This window comes from Acanthaster planci, linkage group LG16 (assembly GCF_054643075.1).
Source record: "Acanthaster planci isolate LZ-2023a linkage group LG16, COTS_SCS, whole genome shotgun sequence".
Classification (NCBI taxonomy): Eukaryota; Metazoa; Echinodermata; class Asteroidea; order Valvatida; family Acanthasteridae; genus Acanthaster; species Acanthaster planci.
The window spans coordinates 3099488-3117587 of NC_141792.1; the positions used below are offsets into that span (position 1 = coordinate 3099488).

Sequence of the window (18100 nt, forward strand, 5' to 3'; positions counted from 1 at the left end):
GAGCGACCTGGAGAATTGGGATTCCACAGTTTATGGATGATTAATCCATTGAGAGTTGCGTTGGCTACAAAGGTCACAAGGTAAACAACAAGATAAGATATGTTTTCGAAAACAACCTTGGCCCGAGCATAATTGATATCGAGTGCGGTCAGTTGGAATAAGCCCGACAGATTATCGAACTCTTCATCGTTGGGAAAAACCACACACCTCGCCTCAGTTAATGTTCTGAATATGGCAAAGTCAAACACTGGTACGACTAAAGACGCCGACCATGCAAAGACCACACTGCGGAAGGCTCGCTTCATTCCTTGGACATGTTTGTGCTTGAGAGGGTGGCAAATGGCTAGGTACCTCTCATAAGTAACAACAACAACGCAGAACAGGGAAGCAAATATGGCTATTTGCGTGAACAGAGTCTTAATATCAAATACCAAACCAGCGGAGGGCCCAAGGTAGTTCTTGTTAGAGAAGGTGCGTGTGACTAAGGCTTCGTACTGCAAGAGACTCCCGCTCGTCAGGAGAACCATCAAGTCAGCAACAGCCAAACTGCCCAAGTAAAAATTGGTTAGGTTGCGCATCTCACGAACCCTGTATACCATGAAGTAAAATGTGAGAATTCCAAGTAATCCAAACAACTTAATGATCGGTAGCACATAGCCGTATATTGCTGTTGATGTAGGATCATAAATGTAGCTCCTGGCTTTACTCAGGTCCGTCTCGTTAACGAAAACCAGGGAGTGACTGAAGGCGATATACGCTTGGTTGCGTACACCCTGGTGTGTCTCAAAGTCAGCGAAAGAGGCATTCAACATCAGCTCTGAAGAATTGACACTCAGCTTGGGATGGCGTTTGAAATGATCGCCCACGGGGCATCCGTCGGTGTTGTTATGAAACAAACATACCAAATAAGAGCAAAACAAAATGTCAAGCTCTGCTGGAGTGGTTCCCGTTGATGCATACACGGTCCAAGTCGCCTTATACATGCTGGATGTATTTCCCTTGTAATGCAGCACTTGTGGATTGCTGTAAAATACTCTACAATATAATCGGTGTTCGGGTGGCGGTTTTATCAAATACTTGATCCTAATCAAATCCTTCTTTCGCTGACTGTATGGGCCGTTCAATTGGTCGCTGTTGCCTCACTCTCGCAGTACACCGAAAGGTGGAGTCTAAAAGATCTAGGAAGTTGGTGAACGGTGCAGTTGTGTTACAGTGATCTGGGGCCCTTATCTTGACTAGCCTGCCAAATCATCTTACATGCATACCAGAAATAATCGAGTACACACCTACAAGGCAACCCACGTCAGAGTCCCTCACAAGAGAGAGATGATTAACATTTGATGTTTGATGGAGTTGACGGCTCAATTCATTGATACTTTCTGTAGGCGGTGATATTTCAGTGACGTCAGTGAACGGCGATCTGAGACATGTATCACTGCATACCTCAACGAGATAAAAAAAATGACAGCAGTGCAAAAGAAATCGAAACAAAGCATTCAACTTCAGAAACACATGCGTCCTAGGTGAAACCCGAGGCTTATCCTGGAGGGATTTTTTTGTACGAGAAAACATAAACAAAAGTAAGAGACGTGACTGAATTGAATGACGAAGGGAAGCAATTTTTAAGGTTTTCCTTTCGAGATTTCCATATTCAGAAATAGGAAGTACATGTATTATAACGTCTAGAAATGCATATCTAAATTATGTGTATGTCTTCATATTCTGCTTTTGATTTAATCCATATGGAAAACCCACTGGTGTTATAAAAAGTGTCCTTGAAAGGTAGTCTCCTCTAGCTTTGTTTCAAATAATCATTGAACACTGAGGTTTATGTCTTTAATTTTTATTTGGAATTTTTGCAAAATGGGACCAGAGGCATGAAGAATCAATAATAGCATGAAATACTCAGAACTCAACATTATCAAAGAAAATAAGCACTCGATTAGACAAGACGAAATCGCGCTTTAAGCTATCTTTTTATTTCTACAAAGGAAAACAAAAAGTGGACCATGGACCACAAAATGGCACATCGGAATTCATGCTATGCAGAAAGACACTACTCGTCAATAATAATAATATTACATCAATTATATATTGATCAGAGTACTTTCCCTGTTATTAATGAATTGTTACAAAACGTGCCCTGCAACAAGTTATAGCAAACAGTCTTTAGGCAGGAAATGCTATCTGCCGCGACTTATAACTTGAACCGTTTTGGGAACACGCCGTGGTTCTAAAGATCACAGATATGTAGACAGTCGGTGATTGATTTCATTTCTGTTCAAGTGAATGAAAGCCCCTCATCATTCAACCTTATTGATTATTTCCTCGTTTAAGGAAACTAAATGCAGACATTCTAGAAGTTAGCAGAAAATTTGGGATATAATTCCAACAATTTACGGAACAAACCTGCAGATAAAGATATCTTACTGAAAACAAATAAGCTCCAACAAATGAACATTTACCCGAGTTTGCCAAGTATTACATGATTGTTTTATGTCGGGATTTTTTAAATATGCGTCACTTTTTGCGTTTGATACTTTTATGTTATCTACCTTTTAAAGAGTCTAAATTTCACAAAACATTTGCCTGCTGATGGATGGAATTTGTTTCCTTTAAGCCTGGGTCGACGGATTCCTCTACCAACTGGGCTGGAAACTCTATCCCCTCCTTCTTTTTTGTGTCCTCATTTGGAAAGCAAAAGTAGGTATCTCCTACTTGCAGGTGGACACTGGGTATTTTGGTGATCCCTCCATGAATGCCATATATTTTGTTTTGTGTGAAAATTGGGGACATTTTACTTTTTGCCAGCGACTTCAGTCACGTTCCTTTTCTCACCTGTTTCCTGTGTCATTCATTGCACGTGCATGTAGTACGGCATGGGGAGACCGGCGCGTGTATGCCACATGAACTGAGGTACTTTTCCGCTGTGACCCCTGACCCAGGGCTTACGGTTTGCGCGTGCTTTTCCAAGCTGTCAATGGGATACACAACTGCACAAAGAACGTTGCACATTTCGATTGTTATGGGTTTTATTTGCAGACAATTACTCTCTTGGTGCTGCCATTATTGTCATATTTATTCATGCTAAAATTTAATGTCATATTGCTGAACACTTGAGTGCATGCTGCACAACAAGTACATGTAATTAATCCAGAGATTGGAGCGAAGTGCTGGGTGGTTTTAATGTTGGGCCACATCCTTGAACCGTGAGATTTTCTTCATAAATTATAAATTGGATCATATATGATTATATCAATCACAGATAATGACTGTGTGCACGTGATACATGTTGTTTTTATTCAAGATTTTGTCACAACTGGATTTTGTCACAACTGGATTTTGTGCTGACTGGGCTTTTGTTACGGCTGGACATCAATAAACCCAAGATCAAGCATCATCAACTTTGATTGACCGGGTGTCTCTCACTGGAGAATAACACCTCATCCAACGTGGGCTCAGGGCTCACGTACCCCCGAACCCACGCACACGCGTCGCTTCACTTCACGATGAAAGGCAGGATTTGCATTAATGTCTTCCAAATTATTGGGGCAATGTATTCCAAACAAACAGTTGTCTATTGTACCTCTCGATGTTTGAATAGAAGAGAATTTGGAGTAGATCAACTGAAATCTATAACCCTAATTGAAGGCTTGGAACATTAAATTTAAGAACATATTCAAGAGTCAAAAGTGAAAGAACTAACTGCTTTATAACTAATGCTAAGTTCAATCGACTGGACATAGGAGTCCTCTTCTTTGCCATTGGTCAGTTTCATTTCCTGGTGAGGTTCTGGTCCGGAACTTGTGTTTTCTGCAATGAATGAAAATGATAAGCATTCCAGTTATGGTAACTACAGTGAAAAAGCACCTTAGATGAAGAGGGAGGAGATAGCAGACATGCAAACAACGATTAAACGGCGAAATCTCCTTCAAAGTATTTGTTCTTTACTGCTGTTTCGGGTTTGTAAGAGTTGAACGTAAAACAAAACATTACACAGCGTTGGTGAGACTCCATATTTTATGACATACTTTCTATAACTCGATACGAGGCAGCATTATCTCACCTTTCAGGATCTAATCTTGACCCGTCTGGCGTCTCTTTCACAAAAGCTGCTCAAGTTGGGCGTCCAGCTTAGCTTTGTCCTTTTTGCTCTGGGAAGCTGTGGGAGGAGAATGGAAAAATAATTTGCCACACCCATAGTATGCAAATTACAGTTATTTGTGTACTTGTACCCAGCAGTGAGCCGAAAGGGAGCAAACTCGCACAATAACGAAGTAAATATTACCACAGCTGCAGCCATTTTCGTCTTCCCCGTAGCAGCAGTCACGGTATCCGTCGCATCGTTGGTAGTTTGGAATACACTGACCGTTGTAATAGCATCGCCATTCGTATGGACGGCAACCGTAAGACGGTTCTTCGGTGGTGTAAGGTGGACTGTCTGAGCTTGCTATAGCACGAATCAAAGTGTGGTGTTACTAAAATGTTAATAGAGGAAGTTGTACATAATTCAAAAATTAGGGGCTTATGTTCGAAATTAAGAGTTTCACTTTTCGTAACTCATTGTGATGAAATGAAGTCATAACGTGTCTTATTTAGTTGGGGGATAAGGTTTAAAACTCTTTTTAGGCCGTTTACCGTTGCAAGAGTGTTATGTTTTTCGTGATACCTTGGCCCCACGTTGTTTGGAAAGTATCTTTAAAGAAAACACAGCAATTTGTTTAAAGAAAATCCAACAGTACCTTGATCCAATAAGACTCTATTCTTTGATTCCTATACACAGTGATGATTAGGTCAATTGCGTGTATTTTTGTGTGGAATCTCTCCATCAAGACCACTTACCATGACAGTTGAATTCATCTTCCCCGTAGTAGCAGTTGGGGTATCCGTCGCATCTCTGGTAGTTTGGAATACACTGACCGTTGTAATAGCATCGCCATTCGTATGGACTGCAGCCGTAAGAGGGTTCGTCGGTTGTGTAAGGTGGACTGTCTGTGCTCACTGTAGACGAATCAAATTGCAGTGTAACTAAAATGTATATACATACGGAGCTGAATAGCCACGCCTCTCTGAATTCTTCTCCTCTATGTCATAATGGTATTTTCCAATTACGTTTAGTTAGCTAGATTAGTGTGAAACAAACGTCACTTTAATATTTCCTGAGTTGGAACTGTAGTTGTTGAAACTATCCCAGAACAGCTGTGTTCATCTTGCCCATGATACTAACAACCTAACCAAAAGCATAATGTCAGGGAGATCTTATATTACTTATCATATTGTTATCATATTTTCGTTTCACCCTACGAACATTTCTCATGTGATCTTTCTGAAATATTTAATCTTACTAAGTGATCCCAGAAAATTGTGATGATTGAACCTAATGTATGAGCTTTTATGGTAAATATTCCTTAATTAATTGACACTAATCGTATAAGTGCATTGATAAATCCGGCTAATAGTCAGTTATCAGCAGACGCACATCGGTGCAATGCTGTAGAGTCCAAGTCGCTGGACTGCGAGACAAATTCCAAAATGGAAGGGAAACCACTGGGCTCATGTCTCAACTCACCAGTTCCTTGGCCGCAAGTAACTCCCGCATCTTCGGAATGGCCGCAGTTGTGGCTAAACCAGCCTCTGTGTTGACAGTCAGATATAATGATTTCACTGCCTCGGCAGTTGACATCGTCAAGAGCAATGGGACCAGATCCTCGACCGAAGTGAGCATTTGTCCAGGCAACGGTTGCAGGTGGTAGGCCAAGCATACGGCATACGACGTTAGCGTCACGAATGTCCCAATAATCGTCACAAACCGTCCCCCAGCGACCATTGTTGTACATCTCAACGCGACCTTCCCTGTAGGAGCTACCACCCACAAGGCGAACTAAAACTAAACAAACAGGCCAATATGGTGTGATATTTGTATACTATTTTATTAATCCGGGGTTGGCTATTCCTGAAGGTTGATCAACCTAAGCCAAACACTCTTAAGAGACCATTGAATACACTGTATTCTTGGAAAATGGTTTCATGCCATTCTTGTGAGGAGTCTTCACATCCCGTTGCGTTCCCTGTTGAAATATCGGACTTTAGTTCCCTTCGAAAAACGTCCCGTAGAGCCACACTTATAACCCTATTCACATCGTGTTTACCCAGTGTAGTGTGTTGAGTATGAAAAAGACTGCTGCCATCTAAAAGCTCATTATTAAATTCTGTGGTGCCAAAATGGCTTGTCTTACATGTTTAACACGAGTTCACAAGTTATACTCAAACAGTATCCACTTAACTCCTGTTTACTGTGTAACACAAATAACCGTAACTTTGTCCTTCCAAATCTGGCCTCTACTTCAATGCATTCAAAGTTCTTTACATTCAAACCAGAAGGCAATATTTTGAAACAATAATCTTCAAAGAGGGGACTTCAAGAGTTGCACTGGGTTGTGTGTTGAAAGCACCAGGATGATCTTTTAAATAAAGAAAAGCCGGATTGGGGCTAAACCTACTTCTATTTACAAAGACCTATAATACATGACAACACGCTAAACACCCTGTTTAAAATGTTATATTGCTGTTCTCAATTGTTATTTGGATAATGATGGGATGTATGGTAATGCAGGGCAAATCTTTAAAAGTTCTCTTTACTCTCACAGCAGATGGGACGAAGCTTGCAAAAGTATTATGCGGGCCTCAGATGAACCACCGTCTTTCTGTGGGAGGGTTCGACTGACAAAGTAAGGCAAATCTTCATTAACTGCAGCGTAATGCACTGAAAATCTTGTTTTCCTTGGTTAAAACACCATGTAATTACTGTAACAGTTACCATTACAATCGCTTTCATCTTCCCCGTAGTAGCAGTTAGAGTATCCGTCACATCTTTGGTAGTCTGGGATACACTGACCGGTGTGATTGCATCGCCATTCGTATGGATTGCATCCGTGAGGGGGTTCTTCGGTGGTGTAAGGTGGGCCTTCTGTGTAGTACCCACCTGTTTTAAGCAAAGGGTTTCAAATGTTTTACTCTTACTAATCGCTACCACTATAAAATTCAGTTTTTGTATAGGGCAATAAGTCTGACCGTGTGTGTGTATGAGTTGGTAAAAATGACAGGACGTGAAAATACATTTTTACACAATGTTTTTTCTTCTGCATAATAGCTGATCTATCAGGTAAGCTGTATTCCGCATGACATTAGTGACTTGGTTCTTTCAAGAACAAGTAGCGCTCTTGTGAGATTCCTGAACAATAATCTGATCTTGGTTCAGCAATCAAGTTCACTTTGGTTTTGAATTGCATTTTAACTTAACCTGAGCACTCAACACCAGCGTCTTCGTGATGACCGCAGTGTCCAGGATAAGAAGAGTCGGACCTGCAGTCGAGAATGGAGCTTTCGCTTCCTGTGCAGTAGACATGAAGGAGGTGAATTGGACCGACGCCCGGACCATAAGCACCGTCACGTGGGGCACTGACGGCGGGTCCATAGCCAAGCTGTCGGCAGATAACCTCGGCCTCATTTATGTCCCAATTATGACTACAAGCAGTTCCCCAGGAACCGTTGACAAAAACCTCCACCCTGCCCTCGTAGATTGTGCTGCCGTTGACTAAGCGTACCACAGGGGAAGTTGGAGTATCGGTGGATCCTGACCGAAAGGGAGTAGGAAAAATGACTTGATACAAGATGATGTACACTTGTTGTACAAACATTATGTTCTGTTGTAACTGTATCTCTGACAAACTTACCAAAACAATTATATTCATCTTCCCCGTAGTAGCAGTTGGGGTATCCATCGCATTTTTGGTAGTTAGGAATACACTGACCGTTGTAGTAGCATCGCCATTCGTATGGACTGCAGCCGTAAGAGGGTTCGTCGGTTGTGTAAGGTGGACTGTCTGTGCTCACTGTAGACGAATCAAATTGCACTGTAACTAAAATGTATATACATACGGAGCTGAATAGCCACGCCTCTCTGAATTCTTCTCCTCTATGTCATAATGGTATTTTCCAATTACCTTTAGTTAGCTAGATTAGTGTGAAACAAACGTCACTTTGATATTTCCTGAGTTTGAACTGTAGTTGTTGGAACTATCACAAAACAGCTGTGTTCATCTTGCCCATAATACTAACAACCTAACCAAAAGCATAATGTCAGGGAGATCTTACATTACTTATCATATTGTTATCATATTATCATTTCACCCTAAGGACATTTGGTATGTGATTTTTTTGACGGTATTTAATCTCAAGTGACCCAAGAAAAGTTTGATGAATCAAATTAATATATGAACCGTCAAGTTAGATATTCCTCAATTTACAGCAATCCTAGACATGCATCAACAAATCTGTCTGATTGTCACTGATTAGCAGACGCACATCGATGCAGTGCTGAAGTGTCTGAGTAGCTGAACTGCAAGCTAAGCTTCAAAATGGAAGGGAAACCACTGGGCTGATGTCTCAACTCACCATTTCCTTGGCCGCAAGTAACTCCTGCATCTTCGTGATGTCCGCAATTGTGGCTAAACCAGCCTCTATGTTGACATTCAGCTATACTGGATTCGTTGCCTCGGCAGTTGACATCATCGAGAGCAATCGGACGAGATCCTTGACCGAAGTGGGCCAAAACCCAGGCAACGGTTGCAGGTGGTAAGCCAAGCATGCGACAGACGACGTTAGCGTCAGCAACGTCCCAATGATCGTCACAAACCGTCCCCCACTGACCTTGGTAATACACTTCAACGCGACCTTCCTTGGAGGAGCTACCACCCACAAGGCGAACTAAAACTAAACCGACAAGCTAATATGGCGTGATTTGTATATTATATTATTATTCTGTAGTTGGCTATTTCTGGAGGTTGATCAACCTAGGCCAACCACTTTTAAGAGGCCATCATATACACTGTATTCTCGGAAAATGGTTTTCACTCCAGTCTTGAGAGAAGTCTTTCCATTCCGTTGCATATTCTTGAAATGCCGGACTTTAGTTCCCTTTGAAAAACGTCCTATAGAGCCACACTTATAACCACATGCACGTTGTGTTTACCCAGTATAGTGTGTTGAGTATGAAAAAATTGCCGCCAGCTAATACCTCATTATGAAATTCTTTGGCGCCAAAATGGAATGTCTTACATATTTAAATACGAGCGGATAAATCATACTCAAAAAGTAACCACTTAACGCGTTTTTACTGTGTAACAGATCTAACCGTAACTTTGTCCTTCCAAAACTGGCCTCTACTTCAATGCATTGAAACTTCTCTAAATACAGACCAGGAGGTAATATTTTGACTCAATATTCTTCAAAGAGCAGACTTCAGGAGTTGCACTGTGTTGTGTGTCGAAAGCAACAGGGTGACTTTTAAATGAAGAAAACCCTTATTTGGGGGTGAACCGACTGCTATTTACTAACGGCCACAATGCATGACAACACCCTAATGTTTAAAATGCGGTGTTGCTGTCCTCATTTGTTATTGGGATAAAGATGGGATCTATGGTAACGCAGGACGAATCTTCAAAAATTCTCTTTACTCTCACAGCAGATGGGACGAAGCTTGCAAAAGTATTATGCGGGCCCCCGATGAACCACCGTCTTTCTGTGGGAGGGTTTGACCGACACAGTATGGCAAATGTTCATTAACTGTACCGTAATTCACTGAAAATCTTGTTTTCCATGATTAGAACACCATGCAATTACTGTAACAGTTACCATTACAATCGCTTTCATCTTCCCCGTAGTAGCAGTTGGAGTATCCGTCACATATTTGGTAGTCTGGGATACACTGACCGGTATGATTGCATCGCCATTCGTATGGGTTGCAGCCGTAAGGTGGTCCTTCGGTGGCGTAGGGTGTGCTTCCTATAGCACGAATCAAATTGTGGTGTTACTAAAATGTTAATAGAGGAAGTTGTACATAATTCAACAATCAGGAGCATATCTTCGAAGTTAAGAGTTTCACTTTTCGTAACTCATTGTGACGAAAAGAAATCATAACGTGTCTTGTTCACTCGGAGGATAAGGTTTGAAACTCTTTTCAAGCCGTTTACCGTTGCAAGAGTACTATGTTTTTCGTGACACCTTGGCCCCACGTTGTTTAGAAAGTATCTTTAAAGAAAACACAACAACCTGTTTAAAGAAAATCCAACAGTGCCTTGATCCAATAAGATTCTATTCTTTGATTCCAAAACACAGTGATGATAAGGTCAATTGCGTGTATTTATGTGTGGAATCTCTCCATCAAGACCACTTACCGTGACAGTTGAATTCATCTTCCCCGTAGTAGCAGTTGGAATAACCGTCGCATCTTTGGTAGTTTGGAATACACTGACCGTTGTAATAGCATCGCCATTCGTATGGACGGCAACCGTAAGACGGTTCGTCGGTGGTGTAAGGTGGACTGTCTGTGCTTACTATAGCACGAATCAAATTGTTGTGTTACTAAAATGTTAATAGAGGAAGTTGTACATAATTCAACAGTCAGGAGCATATCTTCGAAGTTAAGAGTTTCACTTTTCGTAACTCATTGTGACGAAAAGAAGTCATAACGTGTCTTGTTTACTCGGAGGATAAGTTTTGAAACTCTTTTCAAGCCATTTACCGTTGCAAGAGTATTATGTTTGTCGTGACACCTTGGCCCCACGTTGTTTAGAAACTATCTTTAAAGAAAACACAATAACCTGTTTAAAGAAAATCCAACAGTGCCTTGATCCAATAAGATTCTATTCTTTGATTCCTAAAACACAGTGATGATTAGGTCAATTGGGTGTATTTATGTGTGGAATCTCTCCATCAAGACCACTTACCGTGACAGTTGAATTCATCTTCCCCGTAGTAGCAGTTGGGGTATCCGTCGCATCTTTGGTAGTTTGGAATACACTGACCGTTGTAATAGCATCGCCATTCGTATGGACGGCAACCGTAAGACGGTTCGTCGGTGGTGTAAGGTGGACTGTCTGTGCTTACTATAGCACGAATCAAATTGTGGTGTTACTAAAATGTTAATAGAGGAAGTTGTACATAATTCAATAGTCAGGAGCATATGTTCGAAGTTAAGAGTTTCACTTTTCGTAACTCATTGTGACGAAAAGAAGTCATAACGTGTCTTGTTTACTCGGAGGATAAGTTTTGAAACTCTTTTCAAGCCGTTTACCGTTGCAAGAGTACTATGTTTTTCGTAACACCTTGGCCCCACGTTGTTGGGAAAGTATCTTTAAAGAAAAAACAGCAACTTGTTTAAAGAAAATCCAACAGTGCCTTGATCCAATAAGATTCTATTCTTTGATTCTGAAACACAGTGATGATAAGGTCAATTGCGTGTATTTATGTGTGGAATCTCTCCATCAAGACCACTTACCGTGACAGTTGAATTCATCTTCCCCGTAGTAGCAGTTGGCATAACCGTCGCATCTTTGGTAGTTTGGAATACACTGACCGTTGTAATAGCATCGCCATTCGTATGGACGGCAACCGTAAGACGGTTCGTCGGTAGTGTAAGGTGGACTGTCTGTGCTTACTATAGCACGAATCAAATTGTGGTGTTACTAAAATGTTAATAGAGGAAGTTGTACATAATTCAACAATCAGGGGCATATGTTTGAAGTTAAGAGTTTCACTTTTCGTAACTCATTGTAATGAAATGAAGTCATAACGTGTCTTGTTTACTCGGAGGATAAGGTTTGAAACTCTTTTTTAAGCCGTTTACAGTTGCAAGAGTATTATGTTTTTCGTGACACCTTTCCCCCACGTTGCTTAGAAAAATGTTTGAATTCTATGACAACTGTTTTCCTCAAATCATTTCTTGTTGGTTTATATTACCTTGCAAGCATACTTTCTTCATATACAATTTCTACGACGTTTTCTAGATGTCACGTGGAACATTTCGTTTTATGTATAAAGAATAACATATGTAGGCCCACCTGCGTTATTCGTTCACCGAAGGTTACGATTTTTTATTTCCCTTCCAGGAGGAAGGTAACATTTTAAAATTAGAAATTAATCAGAAACTTCTGACTTGGTCCGATAGATAAGTCCGTTCATCTGATATGAGGCCAAAAGATTGCATTTAAAGTCAACAGTGACGCCACTTGCGCGTAAAAGACTGAACGCGATCCTCGGTTTGTGCAATCATCACCGTGAGGTAATCTATTGGTACGTTTTGCTGGAAGGATAATGGTGTGTGCCTACAATCGATTTACCGGTAGATCATAGCAGTAAAACGTGTTATCATTGCACAAACATTGATTAGCATTTTCTACTCTGTAGAGGCCTTGCAAACATTCAGATACGAGCAGTTTTACACAAAAGAATGTTTACCTGAAGAGGAGAAACTTCGAGCAACCAATCGGAAACCTTTTTTTGTGAATCTGAAGTCAGACGTGAATCTCAACCACATTGTGTTTCCATTAGAAACCTGATCTCTTGGTTTGAAGATCCCAGTTGCGTCAAACAGCTTCAATTTTGTGACGTCGCTACCATCCCCACCTTTCAGTCTATCGTGATATTTCTGAGTTTTAAAGTCTGTGAATGTGATCCTGATTCTACTTCCTTTCTCCGTCTGAAGGTACCAGATGCAATCTTGGTTGTTTGGATACTTTCTTGGGTAGTTGGGTGATGAAATGGTCCGAGATTTACCAACTCCGAGGTATATGGTTTTATCTATGATTTCACGAAATGCAATAGGCGTGCCACTTGAGACAAATAAAAAATAACATACGTTCATTTTTACTCTTTTTCTCCCCATAAATTATTCTGGGGAGAAGAAATTTGTCTTCCTTGTAATCTTTACACGTATAGTAGGAATAAGTAAACCTGGTTATTTTATCATGAAATGGGGTTTAAAGGAAATCGTTCGGATTTTCTTTAAAAGGTATGAAGGGCTGAAAATCCCTGGGCCGGGGTGTACATCCTCCCCAAAGTTTCTTGAACTGGGATATGGGCGTATGACATTTCCCCCCTAATTAAGCAGACTAAAATAAGCAGAATGTACAACATGTTAGCTTGACCACCATTGCCACAATGGCACAACTTTTCAAACAGTGACCCAAGGCTTCACAAGTTCACTGAGATAACTTCAGGTACTCTAAGAAATTGACGGAGTTCAATCAGGTAGCTTGTATAGAAGGAGGTTTCCCATTTGAGATTGAATTCAGTTGATTTGGAAAGTCTGGACCTAAGAAAGTGTCTTCCTGCTGACTGCAGACTGTTGGGGGGGGGGTAATACCCCTAGTGTGACAGTTTGGTTTATACTCGGCCATGTTGTTTTAACAAGAAATAATGCATTTCCTTACTGATTGCGCGATTCTCCCTCAGGGGGGCATCTTTGGGCGCCTTTTCACCATCCTCCAATACGTCTCCAGGCTTTTCCTTGGGTCTTTCCTTTGCTAAGGCGTTGCCAGCACCTGAAATGGGGTAGTTTTTAATCACATGCAATCTGCTTCGTTGCAAATTCCACACGTTGCGTGGATGTCTTGGAAAAAATCATTCTGAAGAGAGGCGAATAAATTCACGGCGGTGATTCTTTAGAGTATTTTGTTTACGATTTGCTCCAACGCGATGTGCACGCTTCATTCAAGCAAAAGTTACCGACTTTAGGGTTTCCCAATTGAATTTTACATTCAGACAGGAATGCATTACACCACAAAAGTGCGCCTCCAAGAGTTTGAAACGCGTTGGCCAGTCACGACGCGTGAAATCTGTAGACCTAATGCGCATTTGGAAAGGGTCGACAGATTTCGCGCGTCGTGATTGGCTAACGCGTTGCAAACTCTTGGAGGCGCACTTTTGTGAATCGCCCGTATTCCACGCATCGACAATTTGGTGACTTCACTATAAGGAAGCCTGTAGTCCGGTTTGCTTGAACGTAAACCCCACTAACGACATCCTGCCTTGCTACTTCATAAAAGGTAGACTGTTGGAGCCCTAAGCTTTTGAACCATTCTTGAGTACTCGAATAATGTCATTGGAATTGATGACATTTTGTCACTCATGGTTCGGTATTAAATCGCAGGAGATTTGTTTCAAAAATTAGCTACAACGTCTGGATTCCTTAAGCCATTTCCGTGCGTTAGTATGAAAACTTTACAAAATACAGGAGGTTCGGGTCAACTTCATTGTATATTTGGTGCTAAGTACATATTTGATATTTTGTATCTTCCCTTTTATTGATAAAGTAGTAAAGACCACAACAGTCATTTTAATCAAAGGTTACATTTTTACATTTTAATGTATTTCTTACGCACAGACATTACGTATGTCTGCAATGTACTTGACATAATCTACTATTGTTTACATCACAAAGGTCCCCAGTTGTTGAATGGTTACGTTTTGAATGCTATCTATTCATGTGAACTCCCAATAGGCTAAAAGCTGTACAAATTAAGTGACTAAAGAGATAGTACGAGAAACGACTAGGAAACATTAATTATTGTCATAAAGATAACGCCTAAAAAGCACAAGCCTGCCATGAAGACTAGCAAACGGACTGAAATGTAAAAAAAGACCAACACAGCAGGTAAACAAGTAACCCAAAGACGCCAGCTTTGCGATATAGGAACACAATGATCGGGCACTCACCGATGATGAAGACTGCTAAAAGCAGAACCACAAGACTGCTGATCTTCCCCATGGTGAGTGATGAGGAACTGTCTGATTGCAAGCAGAGCCTCACTCATTTTATAGGAATTCAACCCTACCAACAGGTGGTTTTTTGTCAGCATCGCGGGCGGAACTGGCACACTATTGCAATATTTGTTCGATAATGAAAACTTTCCCTTTCGTCTGCTGACATAGCTTTTTGTGACAGAGTAGACCTCGAAATAGCTCCACAATTACTTTACTAGAAACCAAAAGTTCTCAGCCAATCGAGCAGTGCTGGGGGTGGGGAATGGGAATTATGGGAGAATGGCTTGCCCGCCAATGAAAACTTCCAAAAGCAGTGGGGGGGGGGGGCTGACACCATGTGAAACTGTTTAGGAGCGAAGTTTATGATACAGATGTGCACCTGTCATGGGTATTATATTCCTGCGGAATCTTCATGAAAACGGCACATATTTATGGCTTTTCATTGGCCTACCTTTTTCATTGACATTGAACACGTTTTGGTAGTTGAGAAGTCCAAAAAATTATTCAAAATCTCCTTTATTTTTGAGCCACACCACGAATAGGGGAGGGGGTTAATTCAGTAGCCCACTCCCCTGGTCAAAAAGTGGATAGGTGTTATTGTATACACCCATGCAAGGCAGTGGCGCCTACCTATCTTAAGCTTGCCTGCTCTAGATATTCATTCCTATACCTGCTAAGGCATTTTCATTCAAACTGTTTGGCACTACTGGCATTGCCTCTTGACGAGACTTATTCAATTACAGATTACCCAATCCGTCTACACTCAGCCATTGAAGGCTGTGTATAAAGGATTTGCAAGATATCAAGAGCAGGACTGTCGAATTGTCTTGAAATGTCATAGTGTGAGTAAATATATAATAGTGCTTGTTTGTGAAGTCTCACCACTAGGAATGCTGTCATATTCCAAAACAGAAAAATGCTGTATTTTTCCAAAGATCATTGGGGTTTTTTTCGGACAAACTATCCAAATTTCGAGATATTTAGCTTTCAGCTTGTCCAATTACAGTTACTCTTATGTTCAAGTGCAAGGACATAAGTTACCACATTTATTTATAAAGTGTTCGTGATAGAAACTGATGGTGTGTGGACGGTTTTTTAACCGACCGTAAGCCTGCGTGTGAAGAGAGAATACGGTGGTCGATCATGAATGTGTACATGTACATGTACGTTTCTTATTTGTGCAGCAACTTTGGTAGCTGCAGTCTATTCACTGCATAATGAAACGATGTTTATTCGAAACATTTTCAGCGTTGCGTTGTTGAAGACGAAGCACAAACTTGAAGGTAAATTTGCCAACCAATATAATAACGTGAAGCCATGGACAAACTGCATTTTTGAGGGCCATACTTGGTCTGCAGAATGACCTCGCCTGCGCATTGTCCAGGCACTCAGGAACGTTCTGTGGCTGTTGCTACAATTACACGAGCTGGGCTTAGAATGTCAAAAATGAACAGCGGTTTCTCGATTTTGCTTGAACTTATAAAATTGCACAAGGCCGTGGAATGATACACAAAGTAAATCACAAACCCACAAACTCAGCCAATATTGACAAATTGCGCACATGCAAATCCTATATAATGCCTGTAATAAATCATCTCCAACCAGATAGTCTTTTTCACAAAGCGTGCTTGTAAAGCACTTTATAACATGTTTTTGTTCTCTCAAACAACTTGAGCAAAACGGTCCCTTGTGTCTTGGGATTTCCACGTTTAAACGCATTCATTGTCCCACGCTTAATGTCTTCTTTGTACAGCGCATTCGAACATATCTATATGAAATTTGCGCTCTGTAAATGAATAAATTATTACTCTTATTATTGTTATTATTACAGGGGTGGGGAGTCGATAAAGAAAAAAGAAGATCAAAACAAGAGCGTCTGTGCTTGATTTTAACCTTTTTAGGAAGGTATTTGTAGAATTTGCTTTTCTCAGTTTGCTTCATATTTGGAACAATCAGTCTAAAATAAAATGTTTTAAATTTCCTTCCTCAAATTTTAATGTTGACTTTGTTTTGCTGTTGACGATTGAAAGCCCTGAAAGTAACTTGGTGTACAAGTTATCACTTTATACGATAATATATTACCGCCAGGTTACCTTCAGTGATAATGTACTATAAAAACTCCGTGTAATCACTATGGAGAGCTGTCAGATCAGGAGCAAAATAATGATTCCTTTATACGTGTGCTGTATTTCCTTTGTGTCTAAGACGAGAAAAGAAAATACGTGAATGGCTACCGAATTTCCCTTTCATTACTTTAATGTAACACTTTGCCAAAGCCGTGTAAGGAACAAAGATCTCGTACAATTAAGTGCAACAATGACTCTTTTGATATTTTTGAGGAAGATGTCCCAAGAATTCAAGAGTAAAGACAACGGACACAAAACGCCCTTAGCAAAATACTTGGGCTGAACACCAAGAGGGAAAGTGTGTACATGTCCAGTCTTTTGAACACTTCATGCGCACTGCGCACCATCCCAACTGCATGCGATCGCAGACATCCAAGCACACAAAATGGGCAGTGTCACTTCATGTGAAAGTTGTACGTGCAGATAAATATTGTGTACATACAGCAATTATTCGAACAGAAAGTTGCAGTTACATGTAAAGTTAACTTTTTGAGAACGTGCGGCTGTAATTTATTAAAAAACAGCTGCTTAGTGGCCCCATCCAGGCAATGTTTAAATTCAACGAAAAGTAAAATGAACCTAGGTTAATAATTCTCTCCCTGTTTTGCTTAAATACCAATTGTTGATATTGACTGTACCAATATCTATACTTTCATTTCAATGAAGGCAAATACATTGTTCAATACGAGCACACTCAATGTAGTTCAATTCCATGATTCCTTTTGCTTTTAGAAACCTCTTTGAGATATTTTTATTTTTATGATTTGAGTGTGTGATTCCCTCACTAACCTTTTTAAGCAGTACTTAGAGAACCTTTCTTAGTTAAACATAAACATCAACATTATTTCTGAAAGGAAACAATGATTGAAATAATGGAGGACTTTGAGACGCTGGTGACAGTACACAAAGCGGTCCCTCCTTACAGTATTGCGTGTGCTCAGAACTATGTGCACCTGCTCGGACGGTTGCTCAGAATTGGTAAAAACATAGACATATAAACGTATAGACCACTAGGTCCTATTCAAAATTACAGGGGGTTTTCGGTATTTTTCAAACCGGTATGTTTGCCGCCACCAAGCGTCTCAAGGTTTCCTGTTAAGTGCTGATCCATAGGCAATGGAGGGGTAGTTTTCGGTGTAGGTCACAGTTCAAGAGTTTGGTTGAAACCTTTCCGGCCCCTCAGAGAGTTGAGGCTGAATTTGTAGGATACGTACGCCCTTTGGTGAAGACAATTAATAATGGAGTAGTCGTCAAACGTGACAAGTTTTCTCTTATTGAATTAAAAATCTTTTTAACTCTTCTATTTTGGGAGGCGGAGGGGCATGGCCAGATCGCCTCCCACTTCATCACATATTTTTCTGTTGAGGCTC

At 40.7% G+C, this 18100-nt stretch overlaps 1 protein-coding gene across 6 annotated transcripts; it reads right to left on the minus strand.

The window, feature by feature from the left end:
- Positions 1 to 1957: 1957 nt before the first annotated feature.
- LOC110985233 (scavenger receptor cysteine-rich domain-containing protein DMBT1-like) lies at positions 1958 to 14638 on the minus strand. 6 transcript variants are annotated; one of them, XM_087147440.1, is made up of 16 exons: positions 14557 to 14638; positions 13272 to 13382; positions 12298 to 12639; positions 11339 to 11497; positions 10788 to 10946; positions 10236 to 10394; positions 9694 to 9843; positions 8455 to 8772; positions 7734 to 7892; positions 7301 to 7633; positions 6818 to 6982; positions 5570 to 5887; positions 4843 to 5001; positions 4289 to 4450; positions 4067 to 4162; positions 1958 to 3813 (listed from the first exon to the last, which is right to left on the minus strand). In XM_087147440.1, the coding sequence occupies exons 1-15, from the start codon at positions 14606 to 14608 to the stop codon at positions 4104 to 4106; spliced, it is 2805 nt and encodes a 934-aa protein (XP_087003566.1). In that variant the 5' UTR covers positions 14609 to 14638; the 3' UTR covers positions 1958 to 3813; positions 4067 to 4103. The 6 variants fall into 6 exon arrangements, with proteins under 6 accessions (XP_087003566.1, XP_087003569.1, XP_087003567.1 ...); XM_087147443.1 differs by lacking the exon at positions 12298 to 12639; XM_087147441.1 differs by lacking the exon at positions 11339 to 11497.
- Positions 14639 to 18100: the final 3462 nt, after the last annotated feature.